The following is a 23,420-nucleotide window of genomic DNA, read 5'->3' on the forward strand; positions in this document are numbered from 1 at the left end:
ACATAAAATCATGCAGTAGCAAGGTATTCGGTACGGTGATAATGCTTCTAATCGTATTGCTAACTTATAGTGGTAGACTTGGACTGTGCCTTCCTTTTACTTTGCATTAACCAATTTGACCGATTGATGCACTCTTCTTCAAATATATTTGCTGATAAACGAAAACACGATTATATGTGTATAATGTTTTCTCTATGAAACACGCAGTATTAAACAAATAAAAATATCCAAACTTATTAGACCCTGATTGCACATGCTATGGTACTTGGAAAAAGTCTTTTTGTTCATCAGTCAGAAATAAACAACCTTTGACCCTTTCTATGTTAATTATAAAAGCTCAAAACGTTCATATAAATAATTCAAGACAAGTCTAGACAATCTACAAGTTATTCGAGTACTTTGAAACACGTTGTTTTCATAAGTGCAAAACTAAATGTGATTATGAAATAAAGTCTTTATTTTAGTTTCATTTACTGACGGTGTTATGCTAGAAAAGCAAAAAGAAGGGGGATATTGGTGTCAGTACATGTACCTGTCGATGATACTTTATCACTTTCTTCTAAAGCTTAAATTAATAAGAATGTATATCGTATCCCAATGCTGTAAAAACTTGTTATATTGAAATAATTGTAATTTTCTTGTTCAATGCAGCTAATAGGATTGCAACTTTGGACACCAGTCAAATGAGATGTGCTTAAAAAAAGTAATTTGCGTCAAACCGGAGTTGGATCAAGAAAGTAGTCTGCATCATCCAAACGTTTGTATCTTCACCACCATGGTAAAAACAAACGTCTGGTTGATGTATACAGCGATGATGTAGATGTTGATGCAGGCCCGACTGAACTTGCCTGAGATATCGACATTTAGTTTTAGGACAAACACGACAGATACCCCACTCAGTCCTCACTATCCCAAAATATTTGAAAAAAAACCCCGAATAGAAACAGATGAAATAGTGAATCATCTTTCAATATACAAATGTACGAATCTACATGTATATGTACATGCCAAAAAGGGCTTTGGGATACAAAAGAAATGTATACATCTTGCTATAATCTTAATGTTTGATATCAACTAAATAACCTTTTATCACATTATGATTAGTTCAGCGTCTACTATATGGATCCTCCTTGCTTAAAACTCTAAGAGCGTATAAATACATGTACTAAAAAGCATTTATATTGAGAGATTGCAAGTCATTGTCCAGGGTTTCTTTTTCTTTCACAGTGGTGGGAACGACACATTCGGAGAGATCCCGATTATATTCGCATAACAAAACGCAACTCGTAAAAAGAGCCGATTTTTTGTTACCTATCCAGCGTTAAAATCCGCCCATTGCTTTACACAGGGCGATATAATTTATATTCCTTAGTTCAGTTACAACGTATCCCCCTTAATACCGTTACATCTTTAACTATTCAATTAATTCGACACATAGGTATAGTCTTTACAATGGACACTCTGGGTTTAAATAGCTATATTTCGCGCAGTAATATGGATATCAGCTGTCGTGGACCAGAGGACAATGTGATTCTCTCTCGTCAGGAGCAACAGGGAAAAAGTGTCAAACACGACGTCAGAAGACCGCGGAATCCTTAATGAAATCAGCGGGATGTTTTCACTTTTCACTGAATACACAAAACCGGTTCGACGTGTGTTTATTTGGTAAAGTATAGCAGAAATGACACGCTTGATAAATCTGAAATGCCATTTCATCTAAAGATGCTCAATTCAGGTTCCGAATCACGACTCGATCTGATCTTTCAGAATTACTCAGGTGTGTCCATCTTGCTTCTACTGTATTTCCAACTTTGCCTGTATGAAGTAGGGGCTGTGTATGATGTGATATAAGTGTTGTTTTAATTTTGACTTGGTATGAATCAAACTGTCAACAGGTACGTTTACTCATGCAGTTATTATTCTGGGAGTTGTGACTTGACTGAGAAAGAAAATTATCATTTTACATAATTTCTGTTCTGCGGTATGGCTGAATCGTTTATGCAGTGATATTACTATTTTTGTGAAGGAAGTCCAGCTGTAACATATGTGAATCCTTTTAACTCGTGTGTTGAAGACTATCCAGTATTTAGACAAATGTTGTGATATCTCGATAAGCAACAATTTCTTTCATGTCGGGGTTTCTGGTCAACGGATATCAGTCGGGACTCGTGTCTCGGAGCAGTGCAGAATGGATCAACATCCAAAAGAACACGTTCACCAACTGGGTCAACGAACAGCTGCGCATGCGCGGAATATCTGTCCATGACCTGAGGACCGACCTTGCCGATGGGGTCAGTTTGGTTGCTCTTCTGGAAGTGTTGCAGCGCCGGCGCATAAATGGCGCCGTTGAGCGCCCGAACAATCCACACGAAGTTCTGCAAAATTTGAATGCAGCGTTAGAAGCCATTGGAGAAGATAACGTCCGGATTGTTAACATTGGTATAGGATTTTTTTCGTCTTTATTGAATTCTCATTTAATCATATTTCATTATTTGCATATCATAACCAATTTAAAAACATCTGAAGCCGAAATAAGTTTAGTGACTGCGAGTACTTTTGAATCATACATGCTATGTGTAATTTGGGTCACAGTGATCTTTTACTGCACAATGTAATTCAAAATGCTCCTGTAACTAGAAACACGTTTGAATATTTTTGCTGCGGTCGTTTAGTAAGGCCATGGGTGTAATATTTACTTTGTGCATTGTTAATGATAAATGGATGCCTCATTATGCACTGCGAATAGAACACGAATAGACAGAGGGCTCCTACATTATACAGTCTATCGAGTCCCAGGTTGATCAATTGTGAAGAATGTCACAATTCTGTATCGTTTTGCTGAACCACAGACTCGTTTATCATTTTGTCGAACTTCTTTTCTGTTCATTGAAAACATTGAAAATTCTTCGAATAATCAACACTCGCTTTCATGTGTAGTGTTCTGATAGACACATATGTAGATATGTTGAAAAGATGGGGATTAAAAAAAGGTGTGCGTATAAATTACACAGGGCTTCAAAACGTGGAACAGATATGTCTTAATATGAATATTCAAATCTACTTTGCTTGCGGTTTATTTACTTTGAGAATTAGCAATGAAAGAAATTCCTCGTCAGGGGAGACAATTTGTCACGTATTTTAACTATCTAATTTTGATTTTAATGGCTGGCAAGATGAATATTTTTTCAAGATGAAGATTGTTGGCTTTTTGTCTAGATGTAGTTTTACGTTTTATCAAACGTGCAAGGGGTGGCAGTAGATTCATAAAGCATTTTTATTCTCCCATTTTAAATAAGGCAAAAGTGGGCTGTCAAGAACTTTGCGAATTTTGATATTTTTATCGTTTTCACATATTTGTATTAAATTGTATTTATAGATTTTCTCATTTATATATTTGTAAAATACCGTCATGTGTCATTCAATGGCCAAACTCTTTCCAATGGACATCTAGACCATTCAATTACATGTAAAAAGGTCCCATGTTAAGAATGCTTTACTGTGATTTAATGGAGCATTAAACATAAAGTTCGCCTTTTTAAGTGGGCTCTCACCTTTCTCCGCCTTGTAATTATAGCCGGTTCCGATCCGTTACCATGGTCCAGAAAAGTTCACATCTGGTTCAACCTGACCTGAACCCTACACCTTATATGTTCTTCGTGTATGTGCTAAAATATCAAAGTCAAATTATAACAGTTGCTCGCTCTCTCTCTCTCTCTCTCTCTCTCTCTCTCTCTCTCTCTCTCTCTCTCTCTCTCTCTCTCTCTCTCTCTCTCTCTCTCTCTCTCTGAAATTTATGCGAGCAGTTTCTTGTTATTTTCTCTTGTGTCTTGTTTGATAAGCGTCGTACACCAGTTTGAACAAAATGTCAAACGATTGTCGTCGGGATAGGTTTATTAACATGCGTATTGAATGGTTTCACTGGTCCTTTGTCTGGTATACAGACGGTCATCCGCGATACTGACCACATCCCAGCGAGTATTTAATTAGGTCCAGTTATGTCGTAACACGGCGATTCATCCATTTAAATGTTTTCTGCCAAGTACATACCTTACTTACCTGTATTGTTAAATAAAGTATGGTCATTCACTCGTCCCTTCGATGATATAAACTACACATAACTTTGTTCAGGGAAGTTGTTCGTTGGGTATCTATGCAGGTTTTTTCTTTCGATGTTTTATTCTTTTTTGACTGAAAGAAAACCTATGTTAAGTAAAGTTTCAGGTGAAGTATAGTGGTAAAATATCGGATTTTAATGAAATATATGTTGGTCCGCCCAACGCAGGAAAAATGTCAACATTGCAACTCAACAAATTAATTTTGTTCGGATGATAAAGTGTTTTTCTCTTTATCTTATATTTGAATGCGAAATATTTGATTTTCTGTGTTGACGATTATAAATGTCTTGTTCATCCTTCAGCAAAAGATTTAGACGCAGGTGTATTGATATAAATTGTACTAGTATTCACATATCAAATTCTTCGACGCTTTTTTGAAAATATCTAAATCTGAAAATCCTTTATTTTTCTTAGGATGTACAGATCTTACTGATGGCAACATTAAACTGGTTCTTGCCCTTATTTGGCAGTTGATTCTGCGCTACCAGATAGGACTGTCTAATATTCAACACAAGAACTGGATGTTAGCATGGTTACAAGCTGTAATTCCGGAATGTAACATCACCAACTTAACCACAGATTGGAACGACGGTGTAGCTTTGCAGTAAGTTATTTATTGGGAATTTTTCATGAAAATCTAAAATATAAAAAATTCTAAAAAAAGGAAATTAAAAAATTGTCGTGATTTCTCTTGTTTGCTAAATGAAGAACATAAAATTGGGGAGTGTGTGTGTGTGTGTGTGGGGTGGGGGGGGGGTTGATTATGCATGTTTTATAGTACATATACCTGTATGTATGTAAAAAGCCACGTTCATTTATATTAAACATGTGCTTGTATATAAAAAAAAATCCGTGTCCATTAATATTGTTTACACAGAACGAGCAAATTTTTATACATCTTTTGAAATTTTAAATAAAAAAAGCCTAATATCGCCTCGACTTTATTTACTCTCATATTTACGTAACCATGTGCGAAAAAAGATAGAGCTCGCCTCTTTTTAACATTCTCTGGAGACTTTTTTATCGAAAACAATGTCATTCTTGTCGCCCACACCTAATTTAAAATGGCTACAAAAACCATCAAACGATTTTTTAGTAATATTACCTTTATTAATCGGTAATGATATGCAATTCATTGACGTTTGACGTGTCAGCCATTTAAAACTGAGCGTTCAATCTGTGAAGACGAACCGTGTTCTCAGGGTTAAATTCTTCGCAGATCGTCAGATTTAATGACTTCTATTTAGGAAATGCACATAACGCTACCTAATCAGGCAGCTTAAAACAGGTTCTATGTGTGAGGAACCCGAACAACCAGTTTGGCTGTTTCCTGCTATTCGTTTACCTCAGAAATGTTTACCGTCTTTTGTGCACACAATACTCTGTTCCTAATTGTCTTTCACATGCATTAGATTATTGACATTAGTTTTAAAATTATGTAGAGAATAATACATGGAAAAATCTGTATCACATCCCATATAAACCCGAGACTCCAATATTTGCCCGAGGACAGAAGGCCAAGGCTCGGGGATAAAAATCACACAACTCGTTGGATAAAAATCATATACCATCGCAAATCATGAGAGATCCTATATAGATGCTGTCATGTAATGAATACCACGTTGCAATATTAAAATTTTATTGAATATGACCAGGCAAGGTTTTTTCTTCACTACTTAGTAGAAAATAGCATTGATTCAGTCAAAAAAAATTTGACTCCATGGCAGTTTGGCTTGTTTATTGTGGTGATTTTGCATGTACACTAATCTAATACCAAATCCAGGTACACTGTAAATAGTGTTTATCCCCTCTTATCGAACTATAGAATGTTTTTTTCCCTTACGATTTCCATAAAAGCCATCAATTTTCATGGGGCGTACAATATCAATTTACTAAACCAATTATATAAAATACAATTATACTAAACCAAATTGAATTTCCGTGCAATCTGGGTGCTATACTGTATGCTAATATTGTTCGGTGTTTGTTGCAAACAGGGTGTATGTACAAATGCATACGATTTATTTCTATTTACATTATTTATTTTAACATACGGGCATGTTCTATGATATTTTTTGATATGTCGTTAGCATTGGCTTATTTTGCCAATTGAATAAAAATGTTATATCTACGTGTACATTTCTATGTGCAATGGTATACAAAATTACACAGACTTTGATCTCTGGCGTGTTAAAAAGGACACTCACTCGTGTATGCAACGTCAAATATAGATTTTGTTATCAAAATCAAAACCCTCCATCATATACAATCTGAAAAGTCACATCCGCAATTTGACTAGAGACAAGTACTAATTGCATTCTTTAAACAATGATGATCATGATAATGTTGATGTATTTTTATCGCTTGTATATCAAAACATTCCTTTACATTGTTGTCAGATTTTAGCATCTCTTAAAACTCCATATACCTACAAAATTTATCAAAAGATCATCCATGCTCTGTTCACAACTATCTTACAATAGTGTCAGGGTTATTCATTTCTATTGGAAATACAAGGTTTTTGATACACGTTAGATTTACACTTTGACGACTGAACCATGTTAAACTCAAGGAGATCGTATTTCTCTCTTAAATCTTAACTGAATTTCATTAGATTCAAATAAAAAAGTGCTAAAATTTAAGACAGTAATATGTTTTGTCATTCATTCATCGTCTTTAATTCAGGCATTTATGCTTGTATTTGAGCTCATTTTACAATCAAACTGTTTCTTTTAAAACCTTATTATTTTTATCTTATGCAGTGCTTTACTGGATTTCTGCAATCCTGGCTTGTGTCCGAACTGGAAAACCCTGAAAGGACAAAACCGGTAAGTTAAACATCTCCACAAGGACCTATTAATACACTAATACACGTTTAAAACTAGTACAAAATGTTTTCTATTTACCTTGAAATTGATGTTGATCAAACGGAGACCTAAAATCATAATAAACAACGTTAACTGGTATGATGATTTTTTCAAAGTACTATATATCTTCAAATTGTTCTTATTTAAAACTAGACAGTTAATATCAAAGTAAGAAATATGAAGTAGCAAAATATATTTAGTTTGACAACTTGTTTGAGAAATGTTCTTAAAGATTCATTGCAATATGCAGGCTCAGCAATTGTCAAAATGGAATGAAACTAGCCCGCAAGCATTTCGGGATTCCTCTAATTCTGCAACCGGAGCACCTCGCCAACTCCCAACTAGACGAACTATCCTGTATAACTTATTTATCATATTTCATAAAAGTTGGCTCCCCTGGATACAACGCTACCCTGCTGAGAGTTCAGTCCCTCCTTAGAAACCTGGTGGTGTCTAATTTCACGGTACGATAACGCTGTTGCTCAGGAAAATTTGCCATTTTGGGTTTATTCAACGAGAACAGTCGTTGCCTTTGAAGTTTTATTTTGACAAAATATGGAGACACAAAAAGTATATAACTTTCTCTATATTGCGACTGAATTAGAGCATGTAAGATAGCATGTGCGTGTCGTGTAACCATTAAACCTAAAGAATGTAGGTGTGTGCAAATTAAACCTACAAAAATTGCTTAATAGTTAGTAACTGAAAATTTAAGATTCACTTACTTTATTGCGTGTTTGAGAAAAGGACATTTTTGCGTTGTGACAACATTTATATTATAATAAACATTTGTATAAACTTTTATATGAATAAAGATTGAAAGGTAAAAATAGTTTTAGCTGTGAGGTTGGTGTTTCTTTTAGACTGACTGGAACGATGGACGAGTATTGTGTAGCTTAGTGTCTAGCCTAGGAGGGAATCTAGGGGACTTCCATACCGCCTCCGATATAGAGAGAATCCAATATGGTGTGTAAACAAAGCCACCTTACATAACATAAATAAAAAAATCAACTAATGGCCACAAGCATTCCTTGTCTGGCATAATATTGATAAATTTACAACACGCTGAAAGAGAAATTATTCATAAACCAATTTTTTGCTTGATTTATTTTCTCAGGTATTGATGGTGCAGAGAGCCTCGGAGTTTTTCCCTTACTAACTGCAGCAGATATGGCCGAAGAGGATTCGGAACACCTCGGCATTATGGCATACGCTGCAAAGTTTATCAATTTAAAACCTGTCAACATATCAGCGTTCTCAAAGTATGAGCAGAAAGAGGTATGAACCTTAGATTCATCATGAGCAAGTAACTGTAATAACAAAATACTTTTAATGATAGGAATAGAGTTTTAAATAATGAAGAGATGTTCTTACACTTAAATTATTAATTTATTAGACGAGTGACATTTTTCTTTTAATTAAGTTTACTTTTAACCAGCCTCTTCAGTATTCTTCAATATTTTTAGATAATAGTTTGCGACGACAGACAAACTGTGATACCAGCAGAAACAGTTATACCAATCAAGAGTACCCGAAACCCACAATACGCAATCGTACAGCCCGGAAGTAACAAACCAGACAGAACACGGTCATTTCGAATCGAAAGAATCGAAAAAGGACTTGACAAAGTAAACTACCAGATAAAGGGAACAGAAGCGAACACCGAGAGAGCGAATTCTTTCCGTACTGACAGATTGGACGACCATCGGTCCAATGAGAGACCGGAAGTTAATGGCTACCACAGTGTTCCGGTACAAAACAACGCCTCTTATCATCTCATTCGACAGCCGTCGCTACGGAAAGCGAAGAAAATTCGGTCAGAGCTGACAGGGGAGATAAAAGTTGACACATACTCTGTTGGTGTCATCATGTCCACCTCGGTAATGCTCGTCTTTTTATTATCAACAAGTACTTGTGCTATTGCGAGACAATAGCTTGACACTGCAGCATTTCTATGATGTAGAACATATGTCAATTATTTCTTTGGATTTTAATCTATCGCTTTATTGCAGACAGAGGACATTTTACTTAAAGAAGACGTTAAGATTGAGGCAGTGTCTCCAAATGGTCGCGTAATTAAGATGTCTGGAGTTGGCACATATAATGCCCAGTTCGAGCCCGATGAAATAGGTATTACCTTCTTTGCAGAATTGCTACGATAATTTTAGGAAAAAATTCTTATAGATTTCTTTTTGGTGTGACGTTTGATTGATAGGATTAATTATAATATAAGCTGTACAAGTCATTGTAATTCACAGCCGAAAAAAATTGTTAAGGTTCATTTTCAGCTAGTGCTATGCAGGCATTACCGAGTAAATAGTATGGTTAGAGGGTTTGTATTTTGTATACTTTGCACAGCTGTGTAGACTGTGGCAAAAGTCCTACATTGATTAAATGATTTTAAAACAGTTTTAGATTTTTAGATGCACGTTAACAGTCAACTAAACTTTGAATTCTATTGTCAACTTAATCTCTACCGTTCTCTGTTATGGCATATCCGGGATAACCTGATGTGATAGAAAGCATTGTCTCCCTTTTTATGTTTACCATGCAAAATGTAACTCTCAAGAAAGAGCTGCATATCATACCATAATAGTATTACCGTTAAGATGCATATTCTTGATATAAATCAAGGATTTTGTTGTCCATACATCTCTGAGATAAAATCAAGTGTATACTCATAACGGTGCCCAACGTCAATAAGATACGGTTTGTGTTTTTAGGGGAGTGGCGAGTGACCTTGTACTGTCAGGGTAAACGTATCGATTCGTGTCAAGTAGACGTCTGCGACCCGTCCAGGGTCAAGGTCATTGACCTCAAAGGCGGCATTGTTGGTCGTCCGAACAGATTCAAAGGTAGGAGGTTTTGTGTGGGAGGGATAGAAAGAACGTGGGGAGAGATAAAGACAGCCAAACAGACGGATAGATAAAAAAAATTCTGAGAGAGAGAGAGAGAGAGATTTGACGATAAAGTTATACCAGTAGACAATTATGAGAAATAATAGACATTACGTGTCTATTTATATTTTTTCAGTGGATTGTTCGGAGGCAGGAAACGGTGATTTGGAGATTTTCGTTAAAAACGACAAAGGGCGCGTTCCCTCGTTTTGTTCTGATAGCGGGCGGGGTATACACAACGTCCATTTTACCCCCTATCTCAAAGGACCCCACTACGTCAGCGTCAATTTCAACAGGGCAGAAATCAGAGGTTGGTTTCTAAAGTTACAAAACTTTGATAATGGAAAAACTTTTTGTGTATATCTTTGATTTATATGAAAAGTCAAATGTTAACTGTATGTTTACATTTGAACAGCCCCTCAACAAGTTGCTGATTTTTGTAAGAAACAGAGTTTTCTCATTAAATTGTCCAGTGAATTAATATCCCGATATATAATCACCATTTTCCATTATCCCTCTGAGTGTCATTCTGTAGACTGACTTTGGAGTGTACAACTTTACATACATACAGGATATGTAGATACATTCAGTTTGCATTAACAAATGTAAAGTAGAAATTTGATATTTAGCATTAAGATATAATACTAATTTTGATACAATGTCAAATGTCTTAATTCGTGTAGACAATGAAACTTAAGACAATCAATAGTCAGCGTATTATTGGAAAATAAATGGAAAAAAATATTCATCGGCCTATATCCATTTCATGTCGTGTCATCAGCTGACAATCTGCAATTGCAAGTTTGATTTTTCAAATTACACACCATATTGTTAAAAAGATAATATTTAATTGCAATTTTATTGTGGAATGCTTAATTTTAAATGTATGTTTTGATTGACACATCACGTGGTATGTATGTCAGATGACGAGATACTGCTGGGGGCGGACGGTGAGGGCATGCACAGACGAGCCATCTTCTTTTCGGAGATCACGGACGAGGACGGGAAGTTTAAAGTCAAAGCCTCGTGTATGTCATAACTTCAATCATTTAATTGTATACAGTATTATTACGCCATCTCTGTTATTTGTACAGTAGGTGTCCTATATTGAGAGTACATTACAGGACTGAATCATCAGAGGACATCTCTATGTTTATTGTAAAAACAAAAATTGGCCAATGACATGTCAGTACAGAATATTAAATCTCTGATTGTGATCTTGGTAGTGAAAACCAAATCTTAAAAGAAAAAGAAATTTAGGTAACTGATTTCGAAATATCGGATGCGTTCGCAAATTCACGGATACATGTATTAAGCAAAATGAATGGGGACAGTCTTTTTATTTATTTGGGTGGTGTGTAGGTGACTGGCAGATAGACTACGTCACTGGTGGTCCCTTCCAAGTTCCTATCTCCGACTCCCTGGACATCAGAATGTATAGTATGAAGGACGGGACCATCTGTAACCTCCCCCACCTGATAGGTATAGTACTGAATTTATAAAATCTGCTGCATTCCTAAAAATAGTATCAGGAACAATGTTCAGCGAAAAATTTCAAATTTTTATCGCTATGTTTTCATCTTTTTTACTGATCAGGAATATGGAGGGTAATCGTGTTCAAAAATCCAGACATGTAAACTTGTAAATCCGAATATGCAATCGTGTTGATGTGTGAGTCTGAGCATGAATATGTGTAATTCTGATCGTGTAACCTATAAAACTCGGGCATAAACACGTGTAAGATTTGACTCAGTTCCTTCGCATGATGCACATTTTGCAACTTTATTGTTTACATTAGTTAATTAAACCTTCAACTTTGCACACTTTCAATCCGTAGTTTCTGCGTTTGTAACTTCAGGCTCGGCAATAGCACATCTGACATGATACAAATTAACAAATGTAAAGTCTACAAGTTTGTCGAATTTTGACATGACCTTATATGGAAACAGTGACGTCAGTGATAGAAAAAGGCTAGCTGCATGTAAAGGCATGCCGTAATCGCCGGAATAGGGACGGAATAAATAAAAAAAAAATATATTAGGTAAGCCTATAATCATATTATCTCTGGATAACAACATTTCATAGAGTATTATTTTTCGGAAAATTAAATTATGGGATTGGTGTACATTTTATCAAGATAATGTATAAAAGATGCGAGTAAAGAATTCGATCGGCTTCAGATATCCTCTTAGAACTGAAAAACATTACATTTAATGACTTTGTTTGAATACACGTGTATAAAGATATATACGCATTTTTATTCATAGGCGTCTGAACAGGGAAGGGGGGGGGGGTTAGGGGGCTGGGGGGGGGGGGGGACTTAGCCCCCCCCCCCCCCCACTTTTTTGCCAAGTTAGACCTAACCATTAGGAACATAGCAACAGGGAGGATTCACCCCCCCCTACTTTTCCTCGCAACAAACAAAATTGTTCCTTAAAAGACCTTAAAGAGAATGAAATTTTAATAGTGATATTGAAAATTAGAGTCATAGTAGGTATACTAGCACCCCCCCCCCCCCCCCACCACCACCACTACCACCACGGATAAGGAATTTCATGATTTGGGGGGGGGAAATTGGGCAGGTAAGATTGGAGTTATTGGTATACCTCCCCCCCACGGATTAGAATTTTCATGATTATGGGAATTCTTGTCAATATTATTCATGATTAGTTTTGCCCAAAAATGGCTAGGTTCAACAGCTGATATTTTTATAAATTATCAGAAATCAAAATCCTAGCAATTTGCTTACTTCTGATATATATCATAATGTATAAATGATCTGCAAAAGAACAACTTCCTATCTTGAAAACTGTTCGAAGAGTTATCGGTACAATAAGGGTACCTTTTTGACAGCCACTCGCCCGTCTGCAATTTTTACTTTTTCAATAATCGGAAACCCGGTTAAAAATTCACTCTCAAAATTCTTAGAAGCAATTCGGAAGCAATGGAGTTACATGGGACCTCACGGCGGTCTTCGAACCCCATGCCGCTCAAAATATATTTACCCCCTTAGGAAATTTCTTGATCCGTCTCATTTCTAGAAAAGAGTACGCATTTACTTATATTCCAGTTTAAATTACATGTCAATTTTTTTTTTAGAGATATAAGATATTAGGCATTTCCTTTTATAATACCATGAGAATTATATTACGGAAATTAGCGCATTCGTCACATCGGCAACGATTTTTTTCTACATGAACCTCTTCCTGTTTGGTCCAGTTTCAATCATACTTCAATTTTTTTTTCTAAAAATAATAACGTTGTTTTCGATAGAAAAGGTGTCGTTCATTAAAAGCTTATTGCAACAGTTTAGCTGAATATTATGTTTATTTTTCGTTCATTGCGGTCCGGCGGTTACGGCATGCCTTTTCCCGCAGCAAGGCAGTTGCCATATAAGGTCATGTCAAAATTCGACAAACTTGTAGACTTTACATTTGTTAATTTGTATCATGTCAGATGTGCTATTGCCGAGCCTGAAGTTACAAACGCAGAAACTACGGATTGAAAGTGTGCAAAGTTGAAGGTTTAATTAAAGCAATATGAGCTGCATTTTTCATGTTGATTTGTTTTTTTTACTAAAATGTTCTTTTCTACTTAAATGACAAAAATATCATGGTTTTTAAATTTCTGCTGGCCATATTTTTGTGGAAAAGGCCGTTAAGAAGCCTTATTTGGAGCAAAATTGAATTATTGTCGTCCTGTACAAAAATTGATTTGCTATATATTCCTTAGAAGAGAAAGATTTCCTTTGACAAAAATTAATGATTTTTTCAAACCTTATTTATCATAAAAGTTTAAGTTATATGCAGACTTATCATACTAGCAGGTTTTTGCAGCAAAATAAAATTCTAAAAAATACAGCTCATATTGCTTTAACTAATGTAAACAATAAAGTTGCAAAATGTGCATCATGCGAAGGAACTGAGTCAAATCTTACACGTGTTTATGCCCGAGTTTTATAGGTTACACGATCAGAATTACACATATTCAGGCTCAGACTCACACATCAACACGATTGCATATTCGGATTTACAAGTTTACATGTCTGGATTTTTGAACACGATTACCCTCCATACAGGAAAGGTTTAAGTGGTCATTATAATGCAACGCCATACCTGTAGATGTATACGTTCAGTACAATACGTACACGGTACCTTTATACAATGTATGTACAATTGTAGCGGACTGCTCGGAGGCTCCCGAGGGACGACTGGATGCGGAGGTCACGTACGGCCACGAGAGATTCCCTGCCACCGTAAAGGAAACAAACCCAAAAACTTACCAGATCACTTTCCACCCCCGCGGCAAAGGGACCTATAAAGTGTGGCTGGTGTACAGTGGCTTAGTTGTCAAGGGTACGCACTATTTCAAGTGTCATTTACACGTTGTTGTTGTTATAGTTTCACTCTATTTCAAAACACTATGAAATAAATCTTGTTGTTGCAGGGTCGCCATTTATAATAGAAATTGATGAACTGACATCACCAAAAGTATTCGGCGATGGACTTAAACAAGGCGTAGTTGGCCAGCCAGCTAGTTTTAAGGTTGACTCTAGAGGATTTCCGGGTGAATTGAAGATAACTGTTGAAGGTGAATTGAAGTGTTTACCCCTTTTGGTGTGTTTTGCGTTTTTCTCCCGAATGTTGTTTTGAAGCTAACCAGTATGTTTGACAGCCAAATTAACATTGCAGGTCCACATTACCCTATTAACTGCACCCGGACCCCCGAAAAAGATGGCACCATTAACGTGACCTTTGTTCCCGAGGAATTTGGCACGCACAAAATCCGCGTCAGCATTGACGGACGACCGTTAGACAGTGGGTGTTTGATACATAAACTATTACGCGTCTACATGTTTAACTTCTGGTAATTTTTGCTGTGTATAGGATTAATCTGTCAACTCTTCCACAGAGAGTCCGTACATTGTGAAGGTGGTGGACCCTGGGAAGATCCGGATATCCGGTGGTTGGCGCCCTCTGTTGGACGACAATGAGAGGATCCCGTTAGTTGTGGGGAAGGAGAAACAAATCCCGTTTGATGCCTCTGCAGCTGGACCTGGCGAACTGACGGCAGATGTTCGCGGACCTACGACGAAAATCCCCACGGCTGTTGAGACCCGGCCCGGGGGTCGTCACACATTAGTGTTCACTCCAGAGGAAGAAGGTATCACCTTTTTTTTTTACTAAATAAACATTTTTCAAATTATATATTTCACGTTTACAGAAATTAAATTATTTGGATTGTAGGTGATCATTATATCAATGTAAAGTGGGACAGTTTTCCCCTGCCTAACACGCCATATAAAGGATACGCTACTCAGCCTCCACCCGATACAAATGGCGGCTTATTCAGGCCAGTTCTCAACCTCAACACAGGATCACCTAGGTATGTAAAATTTCTCTATCAAAGCAGGTGAAATTTGAAAACCATGAAGTGCTTGGATTCTGATATGAAATATGTGTAATTCAGATCTATAGAAAAGGTTGGGTGTCTTTTTTTGTTTCAGATCCGTTTCATCAGAGGAACATCCTCAAGTTCAGCCTGTACTTCATAGTCCTTTGCATAGCCCGGTTAACATTCATTTTGAAATTCCAAACACTACATCTCTGAATTATAACACTTCCCCTCCACCTGCGCGTGATTATACGGATGCTGGTGGGTCTCGAACAACATCGCCTCGCTCTATCAACGTCATTCGGAGACCTTCGGACGTCAGCAATCCCAGGACAAGAGTTACCAAAATCTATCTCCCACAACGAGCAGGTACATCTTCTATTTTTGGGGTATTTTTTTATAACATAAATACTAGTATTTTTATCGGGCCTTGTATAAAATTCCTGCTCTCTTTTTTTTTATCAGACAGTATGTATTCCTCCACCACTGCTAACTCTGAACGTCCGGTGAGAATCAACGTACTACAGAGGTCCAACGCCACAAGTCACGCGTCCAGTTCCAGCCAACCATCGACAAGGAAATCGTCTGTCAAGCGCTACCCTGCCCCCACGCCTCCCTCCCCCAGGGACCCCACCAAGGTCGTGTTGAGTGGGAAAGGTCTGAAGAACGCTCACCTAGACAGACCTGCTGTGTTTGGCATAGACGGACGTAATGCTGGGCCAGGTCGGTGCTGTATTCAGTGTGTGTCAATAAAATTGAATTTTAGAATACCAGGGCATGATCTTCTGGTTTGTTTTTTAAGCGTATTATTTTTATTTATGGTAGAATCTTGTATAGATAATTAGTTTTTGCTACCAATGTCCATGCTCTACCTCGTTCAACTTCACTGGCTATGTAAAATCATCACGTTGTATTTATTAATATTTAGGAGAACCCGGAGTCAGACTCACTGGGATAAACAAAGAGATTCCGGTCAGAATCGACCCCACGGGTCCCCAGCAGTACAGGTGTACGTACACACCCACAGAACCTGGTGCCTACCTGTTGGATATTACCTGGAACAAACGGCCATTGAAATGCTGTCCGTTCAAGATCGACGTCAGTCGGCCCGTGTATCCACACAAGGTTAACGTTTCCGGGGACCTTCTCAAAAGTGGATACGTGGGGCGGGACATCCGACTGCAGATTGATCCTAGATATGCTGGGTCCGGTAGGTACACATATTCAGCCTTCCAGTGGGGTTTTATGATGCTGTAATTTTTAAAAGTTTTCCCCAAATGTCTGAAACAAGTTCAGTTGACGAATAGTTTAAATGGATACACGAATGCTTTCCGCAATAGTTTTTATAAATCGTAATTATTACGCCATTTTACCAGGTGACCTGACGGTAAGGTGTGTTGGGCCTGAGATGTCGTATGTACCTGTTCAGCTATTGGATAACTATGACGGTACCCACAGCGTTAAGATCACACCCGCTGAGCCCGGGAGACACATTCTCAATATTTTGTTCGGGGGAGAACATGTCCTGGGTATAGAAAAGACTTGCATTGGACAATAGCTAAATTTATTTGATCCTATTTCATTTTGGTTTCATTTGGTGTTATTCTTAACAAAGGGCTTATAGAAAAATGTTGATTGGTATGCTTGTAGGAAGCCCCTACGCAATTGACATCATCACCCCTAAAAAATTACAATACCCGGTCAAAGTCTACGGTCCAGGGATTCACGACGGGGTCCTACCGGATTTTGAAAGTCACTTCCTTGTAGACGCGAGAGGGGCCGGAGCTGGGGAACTGAAAGTTGTTCTTATGGGACCAAAGGGTTAGTTTTATACATTAACGTATCTTAATTTTTATTTCATTAATGCATTTTATGTTCATAATAAACGGAGATTAATTTATGGTATTTGTATGATGTAATAAAAAAACATTCCTCCTTTATCTTTACATCAGGTGCTTTTCACGTGGAACTTAGCCGGACCAGCCAAAAAGACAGACTTGTCCACTGTCGATATAGCCCCGTTGAGGCGGGCCTCTACACGATAAGCGTCCTGTGGTCTAACAAGCATGTGGACGGAAGTCCTTTCAAAGTGAGCCTCGCTACGAGCCAGCTACAGCTAGAGCGCATGCTCGAAGAAAGACGAGAATCACGTCCGTCATCTCTAAGTTCAAGCAAGGAAGTTCATGGGGATCCTGAAAAAGAAACTATTTTGTATTAAAATGTGGGAAATTCCCTGCGTTAATCTTTATATGATAGATAATACTAAGTTTTTAAGGCCAAGTTATATATTCAAGTTTCTCTCTTTATACAGTGCATGCTCTAGGATACACTTTCTATTTTGTATTTATGATAATTGATAAATAACATTTGCGTTTTCATCTTGTTGAGTACATTTGTGAGGTCTACATATCTATGTTAAAATTGTATTATGTACACTGTACATACCTTGTAAGGAATAAAAACTTGTTACAATCAAATCACTAACGTAAGGTATGACTCCTGTTTTCTTTTCTAGAATAGTTACCACTATTTATTTTTTTTCACGATCATACGGAAGAAAAACTATTTTAATCATTATGATGACATGCCAGTTGGTTTTTTGTTTTTTTCTTCAGCAAAATCTATTTTTTAGAATGCAGCAACAAAGTAACAGACATATCGACTATGCCGTCCAAATAACCTATTCTAAATGCGTCGATTTGTATCCAGCATTTTGTAAAAAAAAAAATCCTTGGATTTACATAAAATTAACAAAAAATGAATACATGCATTTATGGACATTTTTGTGATTTTTATTATACATTTAACACTCAACATAGGTGACTTTATTCAATGTGTTTGTTCTTTTTAATCATATGACAAAATTTGAATTCCTCAATTGTCTAAAATTCGTTTGGGGTCTTTGTTGTCTTAAAAATCGCATATTTTCCCTTTGCCAAGGTCTTGGACTCCACGTATTCTCTGCTTGTCTCCACGTATTCTCTGCTTGTCTCAATGAATTCTCTGCTTGTCTCCACGAATTCTCTGCAGGCCTCCACGTATTCTCTGCTTGTCTCCACGAATTCTCTGCAGGCCTCCATGTATTCTCTGCTTGTCTCCGCGTATTCTCAAGTGATCTCCATGTATTCTCAGCTGGTGCCCGCACATTCTCTACTGGTATCGTATTCAGTGTTGGTCTCCACGTATTTTCTGCTGCTCTGTTTCTATTCAAGGGAAGCTGTCTTAAGAACCACTGTCTTGACAACGGTAATGGTGTCTGAACCGGACGTCGTAAACTCTCAGGACGACGCATGCGTAAATCGTGAACGTTTGGAACTGGTGTGATGATGTCAAATTGTGGGTGGTGGGTTCTTGGAGTTGGAGGACTTGGTGAAGTGCTCACAGACAACTGTCCTCGTGGGTTGAGATTGACGGATGAATCGTCCGTTAGGTGCAGTCTTTGGATTTCATAGTAAATTTCGGATATATAGGTAAAACCTCTCGGCTTCAGGACAATGTACACAGTTCCACCGTTAGCATTTCTATTTTGGAAGCAAACGTTTTCCCCGTCTGGGATTTCTGTTGATTAAAAATTGAAAATTGATATGAGCGAGTTTGATTGGTAACCATTGGTTATGGTTTTGGTTATTTCAGTTTTAAGAATTTTGAAGAGAAATGACTCTCCTGGGATGTTTGACAAATTTACCAAATAACAGTGCGTGTGGCATTGGAAAATAAAGATTTTGTCGCCCGATACTTCGGTTGAGTCACTCCAAATTTTTCAGTTCGGTAATTATTCCGTAAAACGACGATTTCGGGGGATTAATGATGATGATGTTCCATCGCATCATACATTGATATGCAATGTAGTAACAAAATTAATACTAAATACTTTCAAGGCGACATATTGTCAGTGTAACAAAAAATGCGATCAGAGTTTGCTTTTGCGCAGTCTTTACATTTACAAACGTCAAAAATTGATAATATGGTTTTTTTTAAAATAAGAACAGGTTTGATGGCTCATTTACGTTTAATGACAATAAACACAGCTTCAACATTTTGATATTGATTTATAAGGGGCGGAATGATTCATAAACTTATTTGATATTCATCAATTTCTATCGGTAAAGTTTGTTATGTACACACGTATAACATAAGTTTCTTCAAGAAATATTCCTCAAATGACCATGCAGAAAAACTACAATGCTTATTAACAATACGAATCCGTTACTACGTGATAGAATGACAAGCAAAAGTGTTGGGTTTTTTTTCAATTTTTCTTTTTCAGAAAAATGATAATTGTGACTGGCATATACGATTTTTTCAAAACCTCTAGTTTAAGAAATTTTCATTATATTACTTAAAATAGTTTTCTGCAGCTTATGTGGCCGCGCAAATGCATCTGACCCGAGGCCCCAACACACGTCTCATTGTATTCATGTCGTTGACATCGATGCAAATTTAAAAAAGCAGAGAAAATTATTCACAAGGCTTCACTTAATCAGCTTCCCTGCTCATATTTGGATTCCAGTTAATTTTATGAAAGGAAGTGTGTGTTCTAAATTGCACCGTACGTACACAAATTCCTATCATTCAAGTTAATAAAGCTTATTTCTTGTACGCTCTAAGCAGTATGAAGAACTTGCAATAGATAATAAAAATATATCGAGATTGAGGAAAATTTACAGATATTTTCGTACTTTCACTCACTTTAAATATTAACAAGTACGTGCATGGCATATGTGCAACTTACGCTCCAGTTGCTGATTATTGTTGTCTGTAGATCGCACAATTTCGAAGCGTTTTAATTCAACCAAGCAGATCTGGAATGGAGAGTCTCGCCAGAACGAGAGCTGGAGCTGACCACGTGAGTACATGTACGAGACTTTGCCGATATCACATGTTGGATTGACATCAATGGAAGGCCCTGACTGGGCATTAGACTTCATCCTGTAAAGTTTCGAAAATTTTCATTTTGTTGGCAATAATCATGATTACATCATACGAGCATTCGTTTCTGCGGTGGGGTTTTTCCCATCCTAATTACTAGTAGTATGTTTCAACGCTTAAATAAGTTATTTGTTGCGATACTTGATCATTTTTGTTTGTGACTTTGATTTTTATATAAAACCTATAATATGTTAAACAATTATATGCAGTTTGTAATACAAGTGCAAACAAAACAGTATTAATATAATATATAGTTAATTAGGCTGCTTTTTCTCTGTGACAAATGTCTGAATTTCTTTTTTTTTGAGGCGTCTGAAATAATTCGACAAGCGCTAAATACATTCAAGAAATACAAAAACCGGACATAATCTACGTCGTTAGAATTCTGCAAAATCATTGTATGTTGTAATTGGACAAAGAATAGCCATGTTCTGGAAGAAGCTTGGAATAAGACGATGTTGTTAACATGTTACAACGCCTTGTTGTTCCTTTCTAGCAGACCATTACTACATTGTACATGTATAGCAAAGCTCGTGTTTATCAGCCGAGAGTGTGTTTGTAATATACCTATTATGTTATATAGGTAAACATATAATGGGTTCATTTTATATGATGTAAATCTTTTTCGGGGTTTAACTTTCATTCATTCATTTGCAATGATGAATGACGTAAAAATATAAAGATAAATGCCGTTATTAATTACAATGGTTGTTCTATTAGATAGTGTAGAAGGACTGCATTGTTATCTATAATTATATTCTTTCTGTTTTAAAATGCATATAATTGGAATGATGTATTTTGTGAAAGCTGTTTTAGGTTTTTTTCCTAGTGATATTTTACATCATAAAGATTAAAAAATACATAATTTCATGCAAGACATAATATGGTCTGGTTACCCAAAAACAGACAGCTTATTTACGGTTTTAAAGACATGCAGGTAAAAGAGAAAGTGTCTATAGTCAGGTTTCTACACAATCTTTGCATCATCAATTATATACGGTCTTTAAATACAGAAAACTAATTAATGACAATTAAGTACAGCATACTTTATCAAATGTCTCCAGAAAGATTTCAAAAGAATATCGGGGGGGGGGGGGATCTCTATCACATTAAATCCATAGAATTCGATATGTACCTTTTTTTTAATTTGAATGACTTTATACTTATAATGCTGTCATTTGTGAGATTGAGCAATACAGACACATCTTTCTGATGACATGCCATGGTCATTTACAGCAATCATTAATGCATATGACCAGTCAACCTACAAAAATAGTTGAAAACAAATATTTTTGTTTCTGATAAAATAAATTTTTGGGCTTAAATAGATTGAGAAGAAGTTTAGCGTAAACATTAATTTTAGTTGAATTTGATGAAATTCGTAGACCACTACCTTCGAAACAATTTGGGTTTTTTTTTTAATTTTTAAATTGACAAAAGCCTTACACCGACAATTAATATCCCTGTATTACCCATGTAAATATTTATTGTAAATATAAATGATATTAGGCTAGAATACGATGGATTTTAATTGTTTTTTTAGCTTTGACTTTTTTTTGTATTGAAAATACCCCTGACATTAGGCTAGAATACGATGGTTTTTGATTTTTAATTTTTTTTTTTTTTAGCTTTGACTTTTTTGCTTTGAAATTTCCCCTGACATGACTACTCACCCAGCGATCTTTTGTTTGCAGTGTTCTTGCGACATGCGGTCCTTGATGAGTTTTTTAGGGGTAGCACAAGCCCCTAACACAATTAGTGCCCAGAATACTAATCCTCGCAGCGGGCCCATGTCTCTGAATATACCGCAAGGAATTATCTTAGTAAACTCTTGCCTTTGTCCTCAGAGATAGATATAAATCCTATTCGAAAAAAAAAATTAAAAAACACTGACGAAAATTTACTTATGCTAACTGTTTCGTCACTCTTTATTCTAATGAACTAACGTCTTCACGAGGCGCTAATTAATCAAACAAGACTCCACGCGGAACTACTCATTGACAAATGGAAGGTGAACAGATCTTTACAGATCCGGCGAACATGTTAATTGACAAGACAAAGTGTCTCAAACTAGTCTTTGATAATGTTTTTATTGCATGTTTATTGACTAATTTTCTTTGGCTGGATGTGTTTTACTTTCACTTTTACACTGTCGATTTTAAATTAAAGAAAAGATAAAATACAATGCGATAGAAACTTTTCCGTAAAATTTCTGGTTCATCATCAGTGATGATGATGATGATGATGATGATGATGATGATGATGACGACGACGACGATGATGGGCCCGCTCCGTGGATACACTAATGATTTGTCCGTCTGTCTCTTCGTCCGATATAACTTTTCCGAAGCATTTTTTTTTTCACTCTAATTTGTAGATTAATATGTGGATATTTCTTTCTGCAAGGAAACTTTATTGACTCGCAATCACAGATTTTTAAAAGTAATTTTGCACACACACAATGAATCCCGGTATTTTTGTTTTTACAATTACTAGTTATTGACACTTATTACAGAAAACAAGCTAATGTATTTGTGAAATTTGTTTTAAAAAATTTAAGCACACGAATTCACATGTTGCACAGTTTCACAAAGCAGACCTAGAAAATTGATTGCAGGAATACATAATTATTTTTTTTTTAGAGAGATGAATTTAACTTGTTCAAAAATCACTAAATGCATTCGTCTAATTTTGATTTATGGTTTCAATTGCTGATCAAATCAATCAATTTTATATTCTAAAAAAGATAATTAGATCATTTCTAAAGATAAGTCCAATTATGATATTGAAAAATGAAGGTTCCATAAATTATATCAAATCTACCTTGTATGTAACCTGCTAAAACATCAAGAGAAAACAATTTATCATTTGAATTAATGATAAATTGTGACTTTTAATATATTTTCTGATTTTTTTTTTTACAGGGAGACTCTATCATTGATATCAAAAGTGTCAAACTATGAAGTTATGATCAATTATCCTCTTTATATTAGGTTTCTTGAAAACTGTGCAACAGTATGTATTTTTGCAAGAGCTGTTAGATTTACCTGGAAAATTAATCATAATCAAAGTTTTTCCCTGGAATATAGTTTAAAATATCTTGACCGCACTGATGAACTGCCACCAAAAAAAAACTAAAGCAATGAAAGTAATCGATAAAAGATTGCATTTCTAAACCTCAATAATTAAAAGCTTTCTGTTGTTGGTCATGTGGATAT

At 36.2% G+C, this 23,420-nt stretch overlaps 2 protein-coding genes across 4 annotated transcripts; one reads left to right on the plus strand and one right to left on the minus strand.

Moving 5' to 3' along the window:
* Nucleotides 1-1,446: 1,446 nt before the first annotated feature.
* On the plus strand, nt 1,447-17,762 carry LOC128181398 (filamin-C-like). 3 transcript variants are annotated; one of them, XM_052849793.1, is made up of 24 exons: nt 1,448-2,439; nt 4,530-4,719; nt 6,878-6,943; nt 7,233-7,446; nt 7,846-7,948; nt 8,100-8,260; nt 8,449-8,862; nt 8,995-9,112; nt 9,706-9,837; nt 10,016-10,189; nt 10,295-10,318; nt 10,803-10,907; nt 11,242-11,361; nt 14,061-14,234; nt 14,326-14,469; nt 14,571-14,696; nt 14,791-15,042; nt 15,126-15,264; nt 15,386-15,642; nt 15,739-15,996; nt 16,202-16,483; nt 16,650-16,802; nt 16,924-17,094; nt 17,226-17,762. In XM_052849793.1, the coding sequence occupies exons 1-24, from the start codon at nt 2,130-2,132 to the stop codon at nt 17,489-17,491; spliced, it is 4,353 nt and encodes a 1,450-aa protein (XP_052705753.1). In that variant the 5' UTR covers nt 1,448-2,129; the 3' UTR covers nt 17,492-17,762. The 3 variants fall into 3 exon arrangements, with proteins under 3 accessions (XP_052705755.1, XP_052705753.1, XP_052705754.1); XM_052849795.1 differs by lacking the exon at nt 14,571-14,696 and having other exon boundaries at nt 1,447-2,439; XM_052849794.1 differs by lacking the exon at nt 10,295-10,318 and having other exon boundaries at nt 1,449-2,439.
* Nucleotides 17,763-17,890: 128 nt separating this feature from the next.
* Nucleotides 17,891-22,187, minus strand: LOC128181399 (uncharacterized). Its single transcript, XM_052849796.1, has 3 exons — nt 21,876-22,187; nt 20,006-20,202; nt 17,891-18,831 (listed from the first exon to the last, which is right to left on the minus strand). The coding sequence occupies exons 1-3, from the start codon at nt 21,992-21,994 to the stop codon at nt 18,125-18,127; spliced, it is 1,023 nt and encodes a 340-aa protein (XP_052705756.1). The 5' UTR covers nt 21,995-22,187; the 3' UTR covers nt 17,891-18,124.
* Nucleotides 22,188-23,420: the final 1,233 nt, after the last annotated feature.

The sequence above is a fragment of the Crassostrea angulata genome, chromosome 4 (assembly GCF_025612915.1).
Source record: "Crassostrea angulata isolate pt1a10 chromosome 4, ASM2561291v2, whole genome shotgun sequence".
Taxonomy (NCBI): Eukaryota; Metazoa; Mollusca; class Bivalvia; order Ostreida; family Ostreidae; genus Magallana; species Magallana angulata.

Bases quoted from the DNA above. Each gene is read 5' to 3' on its own strand.
- LOC128181399 (XM_052849796.1), bottom strand. From the start codon at position 21,994: ATGGGCCCGCTGCGAGGATTAGTATTCTGGGCACTAATTGTGTTAGGG. The intron at 20,203-21,875 runs GTGAGTAGTCAT...GAAACTTTACAG, and splicing joins TGCAAACAAAAGATCGCTGG to GATGAAGTCTAATGCCCAGT. The intron at 18,832-20,005 runs GTAAGTTGCACA...TTTAATCAACAG, and splicing joins CAATAATCAGCAACTGGAGC to AAATCCCAGACGGGGAAAAC.
- LOC128181398 (XM_052849793.1), top strand. From the start codon at position 2,130: ATGTCGGGGTTTCTGGTCAACGGATATCAGTCGGGACTCGTGTCTCGG. The intron at 7,447-7,845 runs GTACGATAACGC...TGTTTCTTTTAG, and splicing joins TGGTGGTGTCTAATTTCACG to ACTGACTGGAACGATGGACG. The intron at 10,908-11,241 runs GTATGTCATAAC...GGTGGTGTGTAG, and splicing joins GTTTAAAGTCAAAGCCTCGT to GTGACTGGCAGATAGACTAC.